The following is a 22,508-nucleotide window of genomic DNA, read 5'->3' as shown; positions in this document are numbered from 1 at the left end:
GCGAAATGACAGATGGTTGTTTAGTTTTAGGGGGAAAAAAGATTTGGAGGCAACAATATCCAATGCCACTTGCCCACAGCAGTGTCCCAAATGAAAGTTCTAAATATTCATCACAAGAAATTAGATCACTCATGTTTTTGCATGGCAAAATTAATCACAAAATGCGGTCGAGAGAAAATTGTGGGGTAAAACAGTGGGTAGCCAACCACGCTCAAAAACATAATTACAGGGAGCAGAAGTAAAGAGGATGCTTAGCTTGTGCTTGTGATTGAATGAAGAGTATACATGAAGCTGTATTCGCAACTTTAACGGGTGTTTTGGTTGAACATGACCATTGGACCATTATCTGCTCTGAATAAACTTTACTCACACTCACTAATGCTATAAGAGGTGTGGTTTTATTTATTAACTTAAATGCAATGCATGATTATAGCTATGCTGTCAATACTATACGAAGACAGTTATCTGTTAGTTAAAGGACTTTTATGGGTGGCACTAGCAGGTAATATGTTGCAATCCCTGGTCATGGATATATTTGGGGATGTCGAAAGACCAAAAACAGCCTATCAGTAAGGACGTGAGCCGACTCGTTCGGCTAAACTGCATAGTGGCTTATTGCAAAAAAACTACAAATGATTGGTGCAATCACCAGGTGTAAATGTGAAACACCATACTTGACATTATTCTTCACAGGTGAAGCTAATAACATTAATCCTAGCTCTTTTTAATTAAAGATCTTGTCAACACAATTTTTGTACAAAATGATTGCCTTCAACACAAGGTGAAAAAACACATATCACATGATCACACTGGCCCACACTTGCTTATTGAACGATTTCTACTTTCACATACTCTTTACATACTTTTACTTTCTTTCATATGTCACAGGTACAAGGGCTTACTGAGGCAACAGGTACTTTTTCCTCAAACAGGAAAAAAATGGCAAAGCAGGAAAGTGTTTTCCACAGAATCCCCCTAGAAAATATTATTTTATACAAAACATTTTCAACAGCCATTTTCTTCTTTCTTTGTATCACTGTATCATCAATGTCTGTTTGTGTCTTTCCAAACAGACAACATAACATCCAATTTATCCATGTCCCTTAAATACTCCATGATATGATACCAGGTTCACATTTGCCATTGATACTACATTCACAGATTAGTCTGATTTAGGAAACAAATGCAGGTATCTGAGTCACTGCTTTCAAAAATCTCTGTTTCTGCACATCCAGACATGAGCACTTAGAACAGTTTCTGATTATCTGTGTGTGAAGTATCCAATAGGCCATGCCATTCAGTCAGCATAAAAAAAAGGGTCTCTGGACTTGCACATTTAAATGCAATCCATTCATTATTTTAAAAAAATATGTGGGGGTATGGTTTGACCAGATTTGATTCACAGGGTGTACATCACAAATATTGCTAAATCCTGATGTGGTGCACAGAAGCACATGACGTCACCTCTTTCCAACTAAGCCCTGCCCACATCAAACCAGTGAGAAGAGCACAGACAAAACAGCAAAGAGAAAAGTCTGATGAAACACAACCAAGCCTTCATCTAACATTGTCTGTTTATGTAGGACATTTGCAGATAATAAAAAGTTGATTGAGGAACTATGGTTCAGGACCTTCCATGTTAATAATTGTCCCTATGACTAAATGTGTACTGTGAAAAGGCCTATGGAAATCTCTGCCGGCTTCGCCTGAACTCAGTTTTCACTTTTCAAACTTTTTCTTCTAACATTTGACTGTGATCCTACCTGACTGTTTGGTTTGTGCTGGGAGGAGGTCCCTGGGATGTTAAGCGAGTGACTCCTAGTGACAGCCGCGCCTGTTGATGCTCTCCTGGGCTGCGAGCGAACTGACAGTGATGCTTTTGACTCAGGCTTGGGGCTGCTGCTACTACCACTGTTCCCTTCAGTCTCGAGCACTGCATCCCAAGGATCCCCTGCAGCAACTGGTACTGTCTGTGCAGTGCCTCCTGATACCTGGGATACTTCCTCATTGTCAGCTTTACGTTTTGTAAGTGGGTCCAGATCCAGCCAGTCAAAGCGGCTGATGCTAGAAGACTCCATCACCGCTGGCTGCTGGGCTGGTGGGTTGGGTGCCAGAGAAGCTGCACCTGCTTGAGAGGAATCTAGGTCAGTGCTGGCCGGTTTGCCATTCTTCAAGTATTCTGAGGTGCTGGCAATCTTGTCAAACAGTTTGGCCATCTCTGGGTCCACGGTTGGTTGTGGGAAGACCATGGCAGTAGCAGGCTGGATGGGAGGGAAGGCCATGAAGGGTGTCTGCTGTGCCGCCAGGGGCATGAAGGGTGACATGGTTGGAGTGAAGCCATTCTGAAATGTACCTGGTTTAGGGAATGGAGCAGAGGGGAACAATGGTGTAGGCTGATGGGTGGGAGTGGACACACTAGAGCTAGATGGGGTGGACATAACCGGTGTCCACTGGCTGCTCTGGAAAGGAGAGGAGCTACAGACATGGCCTCCAGGGTAGGAGGCACTGAGGTTAAACCCCATTAGCGATGAGGGGCGGGACACTTTGCTGTTAGCCCCAAAGTTCTCATCCAGTAGGAGCTTTTCAAGTTCCTCATTAGTCAGCTTGTCCACATCAATATCCCTGAACTTGTTTTGCTCTGCCTGCTTCTTGGTCTCTGGGAAGACAATGAGGTCCTTTTCTGGTCTATTAGTAGAGGGTAAAGGTTGAGGAGCAGTAGTGGCAGATTTCGATGTTTTTGGTTTTGAGATGGATGAGGATGCTGCAGAGGAAGATGAGGGTGTTGAAGCTGAAACGGTGTGTCTCTTCTCCCTTTGCAACTTTGCTAAAGCCTCTTCCTCCATGCGGAGGGCTTCTTCTTTACCAACAACCCCCTTTGACTGGGGGACTTCCAGCTTGAACCCATTACCACTTGATATCTGGGCCATTCTGTCAACTGGATGGTGCCATGAGTGTGACAGCTGTTAAGTCAGTGTGGCCAAAAGGATTGTGTAGAAAATCTTCATACACCTAAAAAGGGAGACAAAACAATTTCATCAAAAGGGAGAGGAATACATTCAAAAAACTCCTCACAGCATTTCGAAAAAAACTTAGATTACATTTAGGGCATTTAGATTATATGAGCAAATCCAAATGACTGACTCTGACAAATTATTATTTCCACAATTAATCAATGAGTTGTTTGGTCTATAAAGTGTCAGAAAATGGTATAAATTACAACCAGTCTTTGATAAAAGCACATGGTAACGCCCTAATCTGTCAACAACCCAAAGATATTCCCTTTTCTGTCATAAGGATACATTTTTCACCAATAAATTTAACAATGTGCGACCCAACACATGAACACTCAAACTAAGACAAGACGCTGGCCTGGGCACCCAGGGTTTAGCGTTTTGCTCCAGGACTCTGCAGCATGTGGACAGGAGAAGCATGGAACTGAACCACCAACCCTTTTGTTGTAGCGATTGACCTGTGAGTGCCACCTCCAGGGCTGCAGTCACCCAAGGGCATTTTTTTGTTAAATGGTAGTCCTTATCTAAAGTTTCCCTTGGCCTTGTTGCTCTAACCAGGCTTTGATTGCTTATTGATTGGCAGCCATTTGTCACATATGCACACTCAATAATTGCTTGTGCTTGTTTTGGAGTCAAGGGCATCAATTGGGGCAAATAACCAGCACGGGCTACATTAGCATCATGTTCATGACATTTAAATTGATAAGCTCAATCACAGCAAGCTGCCCTGTCAAATCCTAAATTGATGCAAAACAAGGGCATGATATTGTATTTTTGCCTTCAACAGGAAGGAACCAAGAGTATCCCAGGTCAATAGCATGAGAAAAACATTGCTGCAAAGAGTGTTTTGTGGTCCTAAAATGACACAGCGCCTCCTCAAAGCAACCATTCATCGAACGATCACTGCCCCAGGGTTGAGTGAGTTCCTTCCCTCCCCAGGCGTCACCGGCCTCTCCTGAGCTTCCCCTCCCATTGTGGTGGAGAAGGCTGGCTGTGCTGGGGCTCAGGCTAGCCTAGCACTATTGTGCAGCTGAGGAATTTGGCATGCTAAGCAGCCCGACGGGTCTCTCGCTCTCTCTCTTCCTTTGGCTTTCTCTCACTCTGTTAGCATTATGTTAGCACCATGGCCCAAGATTGTCTTATCAGCTGTGCTAACACCAGCGGGTGGTGACAATGTGGCTGCATTCATTAAGCATTTGACTAGGAGAGCTCAGTGCCAACTTTGCCAGGAACACAGCTTGTAGACACTAAATGCATAAAAAGAAAGGTCATCGTCTTTTGGTGCCTGCTGTCTCTGATGGCTTCATTCTGTGCAGAAATATCACATGTTCTCACCAAAGTAGTTCATCTGTATATCATTGATTTAACACACACTAAGAATGCATGCTCTGACAAGTTGAAGCAACGTAGAAAGTCAGTTTTGCACAGAGCTCCTTAACACACTGAGCCACACACTTCACAGCAGCTACTTCCTGATTCTGAATGTAAACACTGTCAACCTGAAAAACCGAGTGATGTTTTCAAGTTCATAAAGATTAGTCTTTTTTTCTTGACTGATTTCACTGTATATCATTGCATTAGGAAGATAAAGATAAAGCTCAGACTCAAAGAAGGCTGAGAAAAAAGACAATGGGTCGTATGCTGTTATAACAAAGGAGATTCAACGGGGCTCGAGCTACACTAAGAACAAAACTAAACACAAAAGATCCTGAATCAAGATAGCCATATGTTTAAAACCTATATATAGCAACAGGAGAAAATACAAAGGAGGAATCTCCCTTAAGAGAGTCAATTCAGTTGCAGCCAAGATAAATACTGCAAACTCTGTTTCACTGGTAAAGGATGGCAGAGCCAAGGTCCTGTAAGACCTTCATTCAACATTTAAGCACATCATTATTTTTGCTTAAGTATTCAGAAGACAACAGCTACCCGAGCCATAACCCTCCAGTCAAATGCTTGCTTGAGTGGAAAGATTTAAGGATGCAGAGGTCACATTAAAAAACTGGACTCTGGGAGTCTCGAGAATTCCCAGATCTTTTGCTTGATGGTTTGACAAAACCACCATCATTTTTTCTTAACCCCTTAATATACAGTTTAATTTGCTCTTTAAATTGCTTTAACGATTATGTTCTTCAACACTGACAGACAACATCACATATATAAGTTATCATCTTGGTCCAGATTTTCATTGAAGCTGAAAGATATTTACAGAGATAAATATATTTACATACTGGATTCCATGAATTGCTCCATCAAATGTAACCCATTTAAATATATTTGCCTAATTTTATAAATCTTTGTGTTTGGCTGCACAGCATGGCATGAGGTTGCATTCATACTCTGTAGAGGTTCGATTCATATCTTTTTCAAGACTGTCATGGCCATGTGAACATTGTCACAGGCTCCATTTGCTGTTGTCATTGCTCCTGCTCATACTGACGCTAAAGAGATCTGTTGAGTGGCGGTGGACAAAATTTAAAGAAATTACATAGTAAATCTGATGCCAGTTTGATGCATGAAGTGGATGTTTTCCAAAGTTACAGTCAGAAGAAGAGAGGATTTCAAACTAAAAAGACTGTGGAAGATACTTGCGTCATTCGCCTAACTCAGACTGCTTGCGATACACTGTGGAATACATTTGGATTTTTCATTGCAGATTTAGTCTTCCATCACCTCAGTTGAAAGTGCATTAGGAAGGGATCTGTTAATGTCCAGTAAAAAACAGGAAGGATGATAATACCCAAACAAGACCTGTTTAAACTTTCATATGGGCACCTGATTATTGTTTTAAGACAGATCGCAAAAACCTATCCTCTAATTCAATGGGACCTCATGAGTAAGGGTGTTGCTTCCCACAGTTGTGCAAAAGTGCATGTGTTAGCACTGGCTAACACTGAGCAAAGTGCAGGTTACAGCTTTAAAAAGGAAAATAAGTAACCCAGTCAAGTTTATAGATTTTTAGGATAGGTTCTGTGGGAGGTAGGAAAGAAACAATGCAGTTGAACTTCTTTATCTTTGTTCTTTACTTGTCTATTGCTGAAGCTCGCTTATGCAGAACAGAAGGAGATATAAAGAGAAACAAAACCAAAACTTACAGGACCATTTAAGGGCACTCTCCACTTGGCCAACACCCCAAACAAGTCATATCAATGTAAAACTGTGGTTTATCCTATTCAATTATATATTTTTATTGACAAATGCATGCAACATAAAAATCTATATATAAAACCTCCATTTTAATTGCCAGAACTTCACTAAGACAAAGCAATGCACATTTGGTAGTTGTGATAAGGAGATAAACGTGCAATCACTACACACAAGCAGTACCAATACAGTAAGATTGGCTGCTGTGTGAAGATCTGTTGAGTTTAGTTGTCCAGCTAGTTGTAAAAGAGGACTTGCAATGAATCAGACTTGATATAATGTTAATCTCTGCACTGGAATTTGCTGAAAAGCAGGACATTTGCTCGAAAGGCTGGGGAAAACACTGTTGAATAAGCATCAGAGGTTAACATTATAGTATTGTGTTAACACGCTATATTTTGGAAGACACTCAACCAACTGAAATAGGATAGTTTGTTTTGGTAACGCAACCTGCCAGATGATAAGTTATCGCTACAGAACAACTGCATCGGGCACTTTCTAGCGCTTAACTAGCGTATTCGTAGTTAGCTAACCTGTCGGCTGATGCTCACCTGACACCAGACGATGCGTTGTGAATTGACTATAAGTCGTGAACGGCTGCTTTTCACACTCTGCACACATCATAAAATATGAGCTAGCTAGTTGTTAATATGGGATTACACTGACTCTCAACAGATAATAACACAGTGATCAAGCTAACTAACCTGGCTAGCCCGATAAAACGACACTTTATGACACTTTTGTTGGCGGTTGGAACTTTAACTTTAGACTTTGTTGGATGCTAAGTTAGCGGCTAAAACGTAACAAAAACAGGCAAACATGTCGTCCACAGGTATATAACCCCGACTGAATTTAGCTACACAACGTTAACTTATACGTCTGCTCTGTACTTTAAGGGACACTGATTTATTAATTTAAAAGTACCTTGGCAACTGCTTTAGTGCTGCCAACTAAGTGGCCACAACAAGGAAGAAATGCAGGCTTTATCAAACGGGAAACGGCCGGAAACTCCGGAGTCGCACTCGCCGATTTCGAGCAACAACGAGCTACAACTTTACCACACAGACAGCTACTGTAAAAAGGTTCATTTCTTACCTTTTAGCGGTGCGGTGTTTGGAGCCATTTTTCCTGCAGCTGCATTTTTTCCATCCACTTGCACCGAAGAGACGTCAGTTCCTGTTGAGGAGGCTGGATGGAGTTTTGGTTGGGCACAGTTGGATTGCATTTCTGCTTGGCTCGTGTCGCTTCACTAACGATTAAATTGGGAAGCAGCTCCACCGTGTGGAGGAAAGCAGCCAGTGTCGAAACAAACGTGTTTATTATGATAAGTGTGAGGGGGTGTTCTGAAGTTCAGCATGTTATTTCCAGAATTACATCATTACAACACCACATTAAAATATGTTTTATTGCATCTGTATTCATAATCCAATAACAATAAAGATACAACAGGACTTCTGCTGCATAATGAGTACTTATACTTTGATTTGAATATCTCAAATATATTTAATTTGATTTATGAGCAATTCATTTGTATTTTGAATACAAGTTTTTTCTATTTTCTATTGATGACCTATATCCTGCTGCTATCTATCTATCTATCTATCTATCTATCTATCATCCACATTCTTGCCCCGTACTGTAAAAAACATGAATTTAGCTGATTAAAATTATTTGCAATTTAATCTATTTGATCTGAATATTGTCTGATGCATTCATCATTTGTATTTGTTTCTCTTATAAATAAAATACTCATTGGTGTTAACACAAAACCATTTTTTACATGTACAGCTACATCACTGTTCACACGACAAGTTTTAGTTTTTTTGTTTTGTGATCTGTTATCACAAGTGCATCAGAAGTAACACGAAATTGGTCAGTAACCAAATTTAAGACAAATAATCAACACAGAAACCACACTGACATCCTGTGACATGGAAATAAACACACCCTTATGCTTTGTGTATTTTGACTAATGTGATCATGGCAACTTTTATACAAATTTCACACATATAATACAATTTTGTATGTGGTAGTTTTGCACCAATTGGTGGAATGAAGCATATACATTTACCTATGTACAGCAATTCAGTACAGTTTTGGAGTATGCATACTTTACTTGATAGTTTCTACTCTATGCTATTTTACATTTAAAATTCTGCTGCAGTCCAGTATTTTTTCTTTTTAATGTTGAGTTGCTGCTGACATTGTCCTGCATCAGTGATTAATGTAATGTACATAACATTAATTTTGTATTCCACTATTTCATTTAACATTGTTCTACTGCTAGTAGGTTATAATTGTAGAATAATAGATATGTTGAGCTGTTTTAGTATATTTTGAAATGGTTGAATTTTAATTTTTTCTGTTGACATGTACTTTTCTCTCAACTGGTATTAATTTGTATTTTCCTATGTATTGGCCCACTATTCAGTGTTGTGCCTTATCCTGCTGTTGTAACAAAGGAATTTCCTACACAGGAATTTCCCATCCATCTGTCCATCTCACTTGAGACAGAAATCTTTTTTAAATTGTGCAACTTGATAAAAGGTTCTGGATACTTGCTTAAGTGCGTGTAGTATTATTGTTTTGTATTGAGAATGACATGATATATAGGAAAGTCAGGGTTGATTTAACACACCCATTTATTAGCCCAATAGATGGCCCCTATATCTAAATTCAAGTTGAATTATTAATGAATTATTAACATTGACATCCTATGACATGGAAATAAACACATCCTTATGCTTTGTGTATTTTACACAACTTACACAATAATGGCAACTTGTAAACACATGTCTCAAAAATTATACAATTCTGTATGTTGTAGTGTCGTACCTGTTGGTGGAATGAAGCTAAGTACATGTAAATATGAACTGCACGCCAGTACAGTTATGGAGTAGTCATACTTGATTATTTCTATTGCGTGCTACTTTACATTTCAAATTGTAGCACAATCCAGCTGGAATTTTTTCTTCTTTCTTTTTTTTCATTTTTTGTTACTGCTTACATGGTGTCGCATCTGTCATCATTGTGCTAAACATAATTTTGTGTTCTACTGTTTTTTTTGAGAGCGTGTTTTGACGTGCAGCAGCTGCTATTTTCACTCAAATAAAATACCTAAATGCTTGCTTATGTATGTTTTATACAGATATTGCTACACTGTACATGCACAGTATTCGCCATCTCCGTTATTTTTTTATCTCTCCTTTTTAATTTTTGCACTGACCATATGCTGCCGTGTACAAACACATAATAAAGTATTGCCGTCCAGTTTTAAGCTATAAATAATGTTTCGCTTCCTTGCATCAAGCACTAACTCCGCCCTCGTCGGAGGTTGAGGAACGCCACGTACAGTTTGGCTCAACGCACCTTAAGCCACGGTTTGACACTTTGATACACTTTGACTGACAGCTAGAGCGTCCAATCAGCTCTCAACGCGACTGTTTCACAAAGAAAGTGTACTTTTTCTGTCCAATAGGCACAACCAGGGGCGGGGCGTTGCCATGGTGAGCACAACCTTTTGCTGTAGGTTGTGGCCATTAGGAGGCTTGTATAAATGACAGCTGTAAACAAGCTTCGGAGAGGTTCTTTGAGGAAAACTGGACGTTTAAAGCGCGGTTAAGTGTGAAAAGAGGAGCTCAAAGTAAGTGTCAGTTTTCGAATAAATGTTATTCTACATGTGTTATTTACTGTATATGCTGGAGGCTGTTTTTCAGCTTTTCATCATCAGTGGGATAATGAATTAGCTACCATCTTTACTAAACCTTCCTCACTGAACAACCCGTTGATTAAATGAGACGGTTAGCTAATGTGTTTGTCATGAATTCTTACAGGCTCAAAATATTTACTCAAGTTTTAAGGCGGAGGAATTGTTTTTAAGTAAGCTCGCTGTTTCTTTATCCATCAAACACGTGTGCTGCACGCTCCTTTGCATGTGCTTAACATTTTTGAGAAGACTAACTTGCATAAGATCATAATGTCTCTGGGTGAAATTGTGGCTTATTCCCCCTTTGCAGTTCTTGAGGAATTAAGGGTGTTGTCTTTTGTAAAGATAACGCACCTGCCTATATTGCACTGGCTAGACACTAGCCGCTATCAACATTTTGAATACAATTACAAAGCTCTGTGAGAGATGTGTCATGATCAGGTAACACTGCAAATAACCCTTTTCTCTCTTCTTTTGTACCAAACCAGATGGTGAGGGGGAAAGCTATGGCCCACTGTGGACTGGTTCTTCTGAGTCTGTGGCTGTGTGTCCAGTCAGTGCCTATCGGTGTGGACAACACCAAAGACAAGCCTCAAGAGGAACTAGAGCCGCCACAGAGTGCTGTGAGTCAGATGGACAGTGTCGGGACAGGGATACAGGGATATTGCAAGTAAATCTGGGTATTACAGATAATTACACCAAAGGAGGGAACCATATGGGCTAACAGTGCCTCGACGGGGCTGTTTCTCATGGAGAGGACACTTGCCTGTGGGTGTTTGCTCAGAACAAACAAGAGCAACATCAGGGTAAATTATGTGCCTCAGTTCTTCTGCAAATGTTAAAGCCTCAGTAAATGTTGTCGCCGTTTTAGCTAACTTCCTGTCTATTTGGCAGTTGGCAATCCCCTCCCTCTTCTTATTATGTCACCACACTTGCATGACTTCTTCCTTTTCTTCAAAATAACTGAGGAAAGGGAACAGGTAGGTTTCTCTGTGATGCATTGCTGGTGTAGGTACCAGAACAGCAGGATACTGCTCTCTGGTATTCCCTGAGCAGACAGGACTGTTTTAAAAAAAAAATTTTATGGAATTCTTCATCCTAATTTACTGACCAAACACTTCATAATAGTGATAACCAATAGAATATATAGATATCTAACACTTATTTGAAGAAAAAACCGCAATTAGCTTTAATTGACAAAAGTGTTTTGCATACTGGTCCTAAGTCAAATTAAATATACATTGTAATCCAACAAACACTGATGTGTGATTTATTTTTTTTCCACATCAGGACACTGGACTGCACTACGACCGCTACCTCAGGGAAGTCATTGAGTTTCTCGAGAAGGACCCCCACTTTAAAGAAAAGCTAAAAAATGCCAACATGGATGACATCAAGGTCTGTCTGCATTCTTACTAAAAACTCTATTATTTTGTAAGCTCTTTGTTGACATGGACACTTTGTTCTGAACTGTGGCATGTTGGTTTTCTGCTTGCAGCAAGGGAAACTTGCCAAAGAGCTGGACTTTGTCCACCACAATTTTCGGACTAAGCTGGACGAACTGAAGAGGGAGGAGATGAGCAGGCTACGGATGCTCATCAGAGCCAAACATGACATCCAGGAGGGGAATGGTAAGTGTCCTTTTTTCCTGATGTTTTTTGCAGAAGTCTTTTTGTAATAGACCTACATATCAGCAGTCTGGTCATGACAAAATAGGATGTGGTTGTTAGACACAGGAACACGATGTATTGCAGCACACTGAGGCTGAAGCTTACGGAAACAAACTGGTTGCGTGATAGCTATATCCTAATTAACAGTGAAGATTGACTAATGAGTTAGTTTACATAATGACACAATCTCTCAGTTTTTGTAAATTTAGGCTAAAATAAATAAAATGTCTGTTTCATCTTTTAAGTCCAAAGTCCCTGAAAAACACTTAATCTTCATCTAAGAGCTTTACAGTCAAAACACCTTTTCATTATTCCCTTGCTTGCAGGCCGGACAGTGGACCATCAAGCCCTGTTGAAACAGTTTGAGCACCTCAACCATGGGAACCCAGACACTTTCGAGGTGGAGGACCTGGACCGCCTCATCAAATCGGTACAAGCAGTGATGAAAAAAAAAACCTTTAAACTGTTTTATGGAATGACTTTTGTGATTCATTTTTATTTGGCAACTATAGTTGCTGCTCCTCACTGGTTTGAAAGTTGACCAATAAGGAGAAAATTCATCAAGTATGATTGTTGCTTTTTAGATTAACCTTATCAACTATCATAGCTCATGGGCGCGCAGGTAGTCGAGTGGTTAGAGCGCATGCCAAGAACGCAGTGGACCCTGGTTCGAATCTGGCCGGAGGACCTGTACTGCATGTCACACCCCCCATCTCTCTCCCCTTTCTGATCTATCCACTGTCAAATAAAGGTGTCTATGCCTCAAAAAAATCTTAAAAATAAAACTATCATAGCTCATCCAAATGACTAAACATAAAGCACAGCAATAGTTAACCTCCCACTTAACCATCCCCTAGAAGCAAAAAGTGCAGGTGTAGAGGGATTGTTTAGTTGAATATGTTAGTCAAGTCTTTTTACTCATCTATCACTTTATCTGACTGAAGTTTGTGCAAGTAAGAATCTATGGCTCCAGCCATGGTTCTGCAAAAGTAGCCTAACTGTGCTGCGCATTAATAAATGCATGGCACTTTCCTTGATGCCAAAGTAGCAATCAGATTTGTAATTGTACCCTTTTCTCTCAGTCCAGCCATTCTATGAGTTTCATCTTAGATCTTTACTATTCTCTGAATTATATACTATATCAACTAATTTCTATACTAATATTAACAAATTACTGAGTAGGGATAACTGTTGTCGCCTGATTTAGGCATATCATTGACTGTTCAAGTAACAGAAACCTCCCACACATACACAACATGGAAACCACACACTCATTTAGTTATCTTGGATACAGATTTATTTTTTTTTAAAGCGATTTATCTCATGTTTTCCACTTACACCCTTGGATGGATAGGACTTAATAGCTTCTACTGACCATATTTCTCCACACTGTTTGTGTGTGCTGTAGTGCTGCTGCTTATATGTAACTTTATCACAGTTGTACATATAATCACTGGGAAAATCTCCTTTGCTTCATATAAGTGTTGTATAATTAGGATGGTTGAGATGATAGACAATTACAGGTGTTAGCTGTGTTTCTCAGAACTGCTGAGAATCATTCTTTTCTGCTGGCTCGTGTGTCCGCTCAACTAGTCTGGCCTTTCTATGTCATTCAAAGCTTTATGTCCTTTTTTGGAGAGGGCTGTTGGCTCAGAAGTTAACTCATCTGTTTCGAGAGAGCAACGCCAATAGGGAAGTCAGCTCACTTTGTCAGTATGACTCTGACTCTCTCTACAGTAGAATTTACAGTCAAATGCATATAAAACATTTTTACTCCCTTAACTGTCCACAAAAGTAACATTTCTATAGACTATATACTGAGTCTCTGCAGGGCTGTAGATTAACTAATTACCTGTCACAGTCTAAAACAACGGTGCCATATTCAGAAAGTCAGTGAACCAGGTTGCTTCACCTGCTTCACCTTTTGTTTTCATTCCTAGGCGACCAACGACCTGGAGAACTATGACAAGGGCCGCCACGATGAGTTCAAGCGATATGAGATGATGAAGGAGCACGAGAGGAGAGAACGTCTGAAGAACATGAACGAGGAGGACCGCAAGAGGGAGGAGCTGCAATATGAGGAGTTGAGAAAGAAACATGCCAAGCATCCAAAAGTGAACCACCCTGTAAGACTCCAACTGTAATGATGTTCATGAAGTAGCATTTAGGAGTCAGTTAAGCAAGTTTCATTTGAGTTTGTGTGTGTGTGTGTTTCTCTGTGTTTCTCTGTGTGTGTCTGTGTGTAGGGCAGTGAAGACCAGCTGAAGGAGGTTTGGAAAGAGGCAGATGGTTTGGACCCAGAAGACTTTGATCCCAAGACCTTCTTCAAAATGCATGGTAACCAGCAACCATATATTTGTCCAAAAAGCCAAGAATGAGAAAGGACATAAGAGGTTTCCACAGTTCTGAATCTTGCATGAAATTGTGATTCTATGGTCTAGTGACAGACATCTTTTGCAAAAAAGTGTTGCATAGGCGTATTAAAATTTAAAAAAACATAAATAGATAAAACAATCTGATCATCGAGTTAATAATTTAATTTGTTTTGCAGACAGCAATGGAGACGGCTTCTTTGATGAGAATGAGCTTGAAGCTCTCTTCACTAAAGAGGTAATTATGTTTATGTATTGACATCTCACTACCTGGATCTCCTGCATGATTAAGCATTATATAATATATAAATGAACAAGCCTTTGCAGAAAATGTTGTGTCCGTTCATGTCTTCAAGCTGGAGAAGGTGTATAATCCTGACAATGAAGAAGACGACATGGTCGAGATGGAAGAAGAAAGACTGCGAATGAGAGAGCATGTTATGAATGAGGTAAGCCAGCCCGTTATCAGAATAGATATAAAGGCTCTCTTATTAGTGTTACTATTAAAGAAATAATCAGCCCGGTGCAGGCCCCGCAAAGAATCTTTGAATATAATATTCAGATGTTTTCTATATGATTTTTTTAGGTTTAAGCTATTTAACTCTTAAAACATAGTTCTAAGTAAGTCACCCCTCTATGTTTTACCAAAAGTGGAGCTTTGATATCTAAAATATAATGTTGTAGTTAAAAATCTTCAGTTGTAGCAAACCAGTTAGTCTGTTTTTTAAATCTCTGGATTACAGGGCAGAAATACACGATCTGTCCAAGCAGTGCTGTAATCAGAACAGTAGTGTGCCGGATATCACTCGAATTAGTTCAAGATTGCAGGGATAAATAATTACTGCATTAGAGGCAGTACCTTAGCAGGAAGTTGAAAGGTCGAGGTTTCCTCCTTTCTCCCATGATTAATTTTGAAGTCCATTTATTGTCCTTGCTGTTGATTTTACAAGCTTCATGTGTTGATGCACAGGTGGACACCAATAAAGACAGACTTGTGTCAATGAGCGAGTTTCTGGCAGCTACCAAAAAGGAGGACTTTTTGCAAAAGGACGAGTGGGAGGTAAGAGCCAGGTTCTATAGAAATTCTGTCATTCTACAATTGACATTTATAGGATGTAAATTCTTTACATCCTATAATTCCCTGACCTCCACAGACTTTAGATCAAAACCCCGTTTACACCGAGGAGGAGATGAGGGAGTATGAACAGCATCTTGCTAACGAAGCTAACGACATCAACATGAAGTCGGCAGAGTTGCAGAAACAGAGGGAGCAGCTTGAAAGGCAACAGGAAGAACTGAATGCTCAGAAGCTGGAGCTACAGCAGGTAGATTCAAAAAAACAACAACAATTATTTGCAGGGGAAATACAATCAGGAATCCAGATTTCTTCCCTCAGTAAGTCACTTCACATGTGCAATAACTGGAGAAATACAGAAACACTAAGTTCAAATTTAAAAACATATTTTCTAACTAACAGCACTAGTTGCACCCAGATGTTATTGTTTTCTGTAGATTCTGTGCAAGTACAGTATCTCTTACTGCTGCCAAGTTTGAGATGCAGTGGGCAGGTTAAAGTAAACAAGATTCAGCTATTTTTGCTCAGAGGATATGTCAGACTGTAACTTAGTGTGTGGTTATGTCAGTGTTGTGTTCCTAAAAGAATATTTACTTTGATAAACTGAGTAGGGGTTCCCATTTACTTTGTGATGCTCTAACATTTTCCCTCTTGGTTTTCTCTGCTCAGGCGGTAGACGAAATGGAAAGATTAAAAGCCCAAAACTCAAATGCTGAGGTCAAACGTAAGTATCGCACTGCAATGATTGATGTTTAAATGAGCAGACACAGAACAGACTTTCACACTAACAAGCACAGTTAAAGAGCTTCTCCGGCTATTTCGTATTGCACTCATATAAAGTTTGAGGACTCACAGGGGACAAAAGAAGACCTGAAAATTGGACTCTGTTATCAACTGTCTTTCTCTAGTATTGCCTACTCCAGCTTTAAGCTCCAAAAAATGCTTGAAGCTACAAATCTCATAATGCAATTCAGAATGTCTTAAGCCTGACCTCCTAGACTCTCATGAGGAGCACCCAGAAAGACTTGAAAACTCAGCTGCCATCAGTCAAGTGTGCAAATAGGGAGGGGACATTTGAATCAAACATACCTAGGACTCTAACCTAAAGGCAAAAGAATTGATCGATTCCCCTCCTAGAACATTAACGGATCGGATATTCAGCACTTTTCTGATTGAACACAAAAAGAAAAAATGTTTAAATGTGCTATGTTGACTGATTGGTCACAGGTCACAAATCATTGGCTGTCAGCATTGAATAATCTGAATCTGCATAGTAACTTGTAACCGAAGGTATCAAATCAGTGTAGTGGAGTAAAAAGTACAATATTTGCCAACACAATGTAGTGGAATGGAAGTATAAATTAGCAAGAACTGGAAATATTAATGTAAAGTACAAGTAACTCCAAACTTTACATCATTAACAGTACAGAAACAGTTAGGCTGCCTGATCTCCTCTGGCAGCGGGTTTTAAAGTCACGCAGCCCTGAATCCTAAAGCTTGGTCTCTACTTGTTTTTAGCCTCAACTTTGGAATTACTAACAGTTCTCTACAGAGGAATCTCAGGCTGCGTTCAGGCTTTTATGGGGTTAGTTAAGTCGGTGATATAATCAGGGGCCAATCCCAAATGTAATCATTTAAGTTGTAAAATCAGTTCTAAAAAAAACAGAGTTGCTAAAATAGGCATAATAAAGTCTTCATGATCATGTAAATTCAGCTCATCAGCTTGGTCCAATATGACTCTCTGTTGCAGAGCCAGCAGTTGGAAGTGAATCTGCACCAGTTGTACCAGGAAACAGTCAACCACTCCCCCCAGGTCACCAGCAGCATGATGTACCGGTGCCAGGACACTCTTAGCAGGCCTCAATACTTTGTGAGCTGCATGAATGCCAGTGAGTGTGTACATGTGTGTGTCTGTTTGTTTGCCTTTGCCTTGTTCCAATTTTCCATTATTGTTTAGGATTTTTCAAAAAACCACTTGACAAAATTCTGCCTAAATATTAAGAGCACATAAAAGAAAATTTGGTTTCAGGCTCCAGATTTAGTGCCAGTGCCCATTATGCCCCATTCAGCTGCATAAATCAGACTGGAAGTGTGGAGCCGCTCCAGGTTTTTTTTTTTGTTTGTTTTTTGTGAACAATCGACCCTTTTGTTTTTGGCAATTTGATCTTGGATCACAACAAGGACTCATATGTTCTCCATGGGAAGTACTTTGGGATGAAACGGGGAGGGCTTTTGGTCTGATATGTGAATGTTTTTAGCGAACACTGTAGTTCATTGTCACTTATAGAGGAAATGTTTATTTATTTAATTGAAGAAAGTTGATTATTTCTAAAGAAAATAATGAATGTCAGGAACTTATTTTTAGAGTTTATGTTGTACTACTGACTAATGAATGAAATGGTCCTATTAACATTGAAGCAGTTTTATGAAGTAATATACGAATGATATATTTACTGAGAGGGGCAGACTTGGATCCATGTCCCTTTTGTAATAACTTGCACTTAATCATGTTCATGCTCTCATTTCCTTATGGTTGAATTCAAGACTGTGAACATGTACACCTGCAGTATGTTGGTGCAAATGTTTGCTATCAATCAATATTTCAAAATAAGAGTTTATTTTGTCCTCTAACCTGTTACCTGTTTTACAAGTTTTCTTCAGGACTTTAACAGTTACCTCTTTTGCCATCACTTTGTCATAATTCTGCTTTTTTTTTTTTAAAGGTCTTTTGCTGTGAAATTCCTCTGAGCTTTTTTGAAAAAGTTTATATCTACATAAATTAAACTTTCTTTCGGTTATATTTCTAACCATTGCCTCCTTCGTATCAGAAGAACACATTTAGTTTACAGAACGTTAAATATTACATATATTACATTTACATCTTTAAATTTAATATAAATGTGCTGGTGTTTAGAGTGACAATCGTATGGAGTGTGAAGTGGTTGTGTGTGTTTGTATGTGGAGCGTGTGAGTGTCTGTGACTTTGTGTCATTTACGCGATAGAATACTTTTAATTTATTTATTCTCTACACCAACGTAAATCAAACTGGAGCAGGTTAAATTTGATTTTGTCTCTGTCATAGGAAATGGAAAGCCTGAATTTAACTCCAAAAGGAGTCACAGGGTCAGAAATGTCTTTATTATATCTTATGTCTTTATATATCAGATAAGAGATTAAATAAAGATACAAACATAGTTACAGGTTTTTTTTATTTATATTTTTATGTCCCTTTCAAAAAGCAGTTAAATCCGTCCACCAGCCACATCCTGAATTCATGAAACTGTTGTATGAGGTCTGAATGTGGACAATAAAGTGAATGAGCTTGCAGTTTTGAGAGTTGTTTTTTTGTTGTCTTTTTATCACAAACACATGGCTCATTGATTATCTGAAGACAGTCATATAAAAAAAAAAAAAGCATTAAAAATATAAAAACATTATGGGGTCTCAAGTAAAAACGTTCATCATTTTGGCAAAAGTAACTGATAAAACATGATAAAAGACCCTCCAGACATGTCTTTAAAACTCAGCAGTGACCCTTAAACAAACTGGTTCAGGTCCGTCCGTACGACTCACTGAAGCGTTCAATGAGGTAGTCACCGGCTGTAACTGCAGGGTATTTGTTGGAGCCGTCGCAGCAGGTGATCAGAGCCTCATCATCTGGCTGGACAAAGAAAGCCACAGACTGACGTGTGCGGGAGTCTCCAGCAGGGGGCAGCAAAACCCTGTGTACCTACAAGAAGAAGATTGTCTAAATGAATTCAAAGTGAACTTGACAGTGTTTCTGTTAGTTTAGGTAGGACTGTTATCTCACAACATTTCTCTTGTGGAGATGAATAACCTCAACATTAATAACACACATTTTCATTGCCTCTGGATCACAGCCCCTATATGCCATTTTTCAGTGATGAATGAAGTGAAACAAAACCCAAAAAAAAGTAGCGTAAAGCCTTTTGTGGGTCCAGAGGAGCTGCATGTAAACTGATAAATTGCCTCCACTGATGTCACTTAGTGGCTGAGTTGCATTGTGAGTAATGTAGACGCCAGGTTTGAAAAGAAGCAGGAAAAAGTCAATATCCTTGATGTTGCTGTATCAATTTGTTTTCAAACAGTCCACAGTGTTTCCTTCAGTGTTATTGCTTTTCAAAACCTGGTGCCTACATTACCCCCGATGCAACTTGGACAAGACAATTTGTCACATTACATGCAGCTTCCTCTGAAGCAGCGAAACACCTTATGCTACTTTTTCATATGTGCAGTACAACACACGAACACACCCTCTGATATAACCTACTATATTTACTGACTGATTAATGTACGTTTTTCAGTTATTTTATCGTATTTGCAGGGACTGGTTATTCTGCGAGACACCTGGGCTGATATCATAAAGAGGACCTCTTGGAGACCAGTGAGATTTTAAATATTTCCAATTTAAAACCATGAACATACTTGTGACCTTTTTAGAATCATAATTTGCATACCCCTGTCAAACAAACAGTTAAATCTACCAAACCCTTTTCATCCAGACATGAGGCATACTGTATCAGCAAAAGTCCCTCTTCACTCACCACAGAGATGAACTGATCGCTAGTCCAGCGCTGCAGCAGGTCAGCGATATTGATGAGGACCGCCTCGGGGATGCTGGGAGCACAGATGAATTCACCTGAACGACTACCCACCTGTGGGTGAACAGGTGTCGGGTGCATCACATACCTGAATATTTCTTTGTGCAGAAGTAGCCCTCATGTTTTAAGTATGGGAAACGTAGTATGTAGTTTGTCAGTGGTGTTTTACCTGCAGACCTCCAGAGCTCTGAAACAACAGGGTGATGGTGCCGTAGTCCGAATGCTCTCCACATCGCAGCTGACCCTCCTTTGCTTTGTCACTGTCTACTGGAGGGTAGTACAGAGACCGCAGTGTTGTGCCATTCTTATCAGCTAGAGGAGACACAACAACACTGTTAGAACTTGACTGGTATATTAGCATCACACAAGTTCACATTGGTCTTAAGATTCAGTGCACTACTGGGAGGTATAGTATTTTTTGCTGTGGTATAAGTACAAGAAGGTACTGTAAGGCTTGGCAGCTTGAGGAAATGTTATGTTGTGACAGTGAATATGAGCATTGAGCCTGTGGGGTATACAGGTGGTCTTATCTGTCTTCCAAGATGATGATGTGTTGTCGGTAGGTTGGTGAATGACCTCTTATTACATTTTTTTTTTTTTTTATCTTTACTGCTCTTGTTTCTTGTATTATCACTAATGTTGTGAGATGACATTTTTATTGAAATGTTTTCTTTCAGGGATCTTGTTGAAAGGGCGTAGTTGTTTCACCGATCTCGTGTTTATTTTGTCAACAAAAACTAAGACAAAAAAATGAAAAACAACCTTTTTTTTCCATGACTGAGAGGAGACAATGATGAGCTACAAATACATCATTGATAAGACAAATTATGACGAAATGTATGTTTTGACCAGACTGGGAGTAAAATGTTAGTGTTCGGCTATCGTACAAAAAAGGAATGACTGTTTCCCATAAGTGCTTCTGGTCTGTCTGTTGAAATACACACACCCTCTGTCAACTTACAGCAGATTTGCATATATCCACATTGGCTGAGCCGAGCTTGAAGCCGTTTTTTCTTGTGAAAAAAGTTTGCCGTTTAGCAGTCACACAATAATAATGGAGTACAAGTACGAAGTTACATAGAACTGAAACACTCAAATAAAGTCCAAGTACCGAAATTTTGTTTGTAAGTATGCAGTGGTGTGTTATTAAAAATTCCTGACATTATCACTGATTGTGGAGACAGGAAGTGCCTGAGAAGATGCTCTGAATACCTTACGCAGATAAACAATGCTTGAGTCAGAGTGTTCAGCTTGTTCAGCTGATCCAGACCCACCAACTGTCCTGAATGACAAGCAGCTTGAACAGCAACAGCCCTCCCCACAGTGACAGCAGTGAGTGCTGTGTTTTGTACATACTTCCCATCAAACGGTGTGCACTCAGGAGCACCTCGGGGTCCAAACCCAAACTGTGAGCCATCACCCTCATCACCCGCAGACTCAGCTCTTTACAGCGCAGGAAGAACGACGTCTGGATCTCCTGGAAGTCTGCTAGATCGCCTGACGGCCACTTCTACAGCAGAGGAGAGAGGACTTAGAGCCTGACTGATACTGACATTTGAAAGTTAACAAATGTGCTTACCATTTATTAGCAGCCATTTCTTCTTTAACATAAACACAGAACGTCATCAAACAATATTTGAGTACATGTAGGCTACTCAATTACATACCACCAATGCTCTCAGCTAGGAGGGAATCTAACCAAGTAGATTTACTCGAGTACTGTTGTAAGTATTGTTATTTACCTGACTATCTCCATTTTCCGCTGCTTTATTCTTCCACTCTTTTACAATTCAGAGGCAAATATTCTACTTTTTAGTACTTTCATTCAATCATTTTAGTAACTCGATACTTTGCAGATTGCTGTATGAGAACTAAAGTAGAACATTTTTAAAATGAATCTATTTGATCAACAATCAGATTAAGAATACTGGTAGTTGTATAAGTTTATGCATAATTAACTTTTTCAAATGTTTCTTTTGATAACCAAGTACATTTAATATCAGATACTTTAAGACTTTTACTCAAGTTTTATTTGTACGGCTGACTTTCAGTTCTACCAAATTAATATTTTAACACAATATTCTTGCACTTTTTTACAGCGTTAGGTCTGTTGCATAATATTAATAAGGTCAAACATTGACAGTGGATCATTACTATGTCAGGGTGGAGTGAAGCGGTGTTGAATGCCTCCTTTAGATCTCCAGGTCGACGTGGATTCAGCCTGAAATGCAGTTATTCAGAACATCATTGAACAAAAGAGTGACTTGTGCATATCTGAAGTGTGTGGTGCTGAGTCTCTGACTTCCCACCTCTCGGTCTCCAGAGACACCCAGCCGTGGTTCGCATTATTGGCAAAGCTTTTCCTGCTGAAAGGTTGTTTCAGCTCATCCGGCTGCAGGAAGAATTTCTTAGACACGTCCATAACACGATCCACCTTTCCAAACACCACAGGAGAAAAGACGCATTACACTTTAAACACTTGCCACCAAATAAAATCCCGCATTCTACTTTTACTTGCTCTTCTCACCTCCTCCTGAGAGATCCCAGTGCTCTTCAGAAAAACAAAACCAACTTCTGTAAAAGCTGCTTTCAGCTCTCTGCTCAGGTGGCGCATCTGCTCGTCGGTAACATCTCCCTCACTCAGGCTGTATGCACCAAAGTCCACCACCGGGATGTTCATTTTAAGATTTGGAAGTCTAATAGAGAGGAGCTGTACGCGGAGCTGCAGAATATCTCACAACATGAGCAGGGCAGGAGATTAACTCTCAGGGGTTGGGTCTTCATTCGGCTGTCATGTGACAATTTACAGAGTTCGGTAAAGTTGGAAAGATATTCACAGATTCGAACTTCCGGGATCAAACGTTTGATCCCGGAAGTTCGAATCTGTGAATATCTTTCCAACTTTAC

General features: G+C 39.7%; 3 protein-coding genes across 3 annotated transcripts in view; 1 reads left to right on the top strand and 2 right to left on the bottom strand.

The window, feature by feature from the left end:
* The window catches only part of pik3c2a (phosphatidylinositol-4-phosphate 3-kinase, catalytic subunit type 2 alpha), a 46,128-nt gene extending 38,724 nt beyond the window's left edge, over positions 1 to 7,404 (bottom strand). The window contains exons 1-2 of the mRNA XM_030425184.1: positions 7,251 to 7,404; positions 1,764 to 3,009 (exon numbers count right to left, since the gene is read on the bottom strand). Coding sequence (XP_030281044.1) covers positions 1,764 to 2,927 — 1,164 coding nt within the window. The 5' untranslated portion in view covers positions 2,928 to 3,009; positions 7,251 to 7,404. The remainder of the gene's footprint in view (positions 1 to 1,763; positions 3,010 to 7,250) is intronic.
* A 2,268-nt stretch (positions 7,405 to 9,672) lies between these two features.
* LOC115586911 (nucleobindin-2) lies at positions 9,673 to 18,306 on the top strand. Its single transcript, XM_030426367.1, has 13 exons — positions 9,673 to 9,798; positions 10,350 to 10,484; positions 11,152 to 11,259; positions 11,360 to 11,492; positions 11,858 to 11,961; positions 13,472 to 13,657; positions 13,778 to 13,868; positions 14,083 to 14,141; positions 14,260 to 14,352; positions 14,874 to 14,963; positions 15,058 to 15,228; positions 15,648 to 15,702; positions 16,729 to 18,306. Exons 2-13 carry the CDS (start codon positions 10,350 to 10,352, stop codon positions 16,830 to 16,832), a joined length of 1,329 nt encoding a protein of 442 aa, XP_030282227.1. The 5' UTR covers positions 9,673 to 9,798; the 3' UTR covers positions 16,833 to 18,306.
* LOC115586912 (2-oxoglutarate-dependent dioxygenase htyE) lies at positions 18,096 to 22,414 on the bottom strand. The gene is made up of 7 exons (XM_030426368.1): positions 22,129 to 22,414; positions 21,911 to 22,035; positions 21,756 to 21,822; positions 20,958 to 21,111; positions 19,771 to 19,913; positions 19,545 to 19,655; positions 18,096 to 18,709 (listed from the first exon to the last, which is right to left on the bottom strand). Exons 1-7 carry the CDS (start codon positions 22,279 to 22,281, stop codon positions 18,530 to 18,532), a joined length of 933 nt encoding a protein of 310 aa, XP_030282228.1. The 5' UTR covers positions 22,282 to 22,414; the 3' UTR covers positions 18,096 to 18,529.
* Positions 22,415 to 22,508: the final 94 nt, after the last annotated feature.

Source organism: Sparus aurata, chromosome 8, assembly GCF_900880675.1.
Source record: "Sparus aurata chromosome 8, fSpaAur1.1, whole genome shotgun sequence".
NCBI classification, from domain to species: Eukaryota; Metazoa; Chordata; class Actinopteri; order Spariformes; family Sparidae; genus Sparus; species Sparus aurata.
Note: the sequence above shows the minus strand (reverse complement) of the source record. Positions and strands in the feature narration are given on the sequence as shown.

Coding starts and splice junctions, on each gene's coding strand:
- LOC115586912 (XM_030426368.1), bottom strand. CDS start 22,281: ATGAACATCCCGGTGGTGGACTTTGGTGCATACAGCCTGAGTGAGGGA. Junction 22,036..22,128: donor CTGGGATCTCTCAGGAGGAG/GTGAGAAGAGCA, acceptor GTGTTTGGAAAG/GTGGATCGTGTTATGGACGT. Junction 19,656..19,770: donor AGAGCTCTGGAGGTCTGCAG/GTAAAACACCAC, acceptor GTTCACCCACAG/GTGGGTAGTCGTTCAGGTGA.
- LOC115586911 (XM_030426367.1), top strand. CDS start 10,350: ATGGTGAGGGGGAAAGCTATGGCCCACTGTGGACTGGTTCTTCTGAGT. Junction 11,260..11,359: donor CCAACATGGATGACATCAAG/GTCTGTCTGCAT, acceptor TTCTGCTTGCAG/CAAGGGAAACTTGCCAAAGA. Junction 11,493..11,857: donor TGACATCCAGGAGGGGAATG/GTAAGTGTCCTT, acceptor CCTTGCTTGCAG/GCCGGACAGTGGACCATCAA.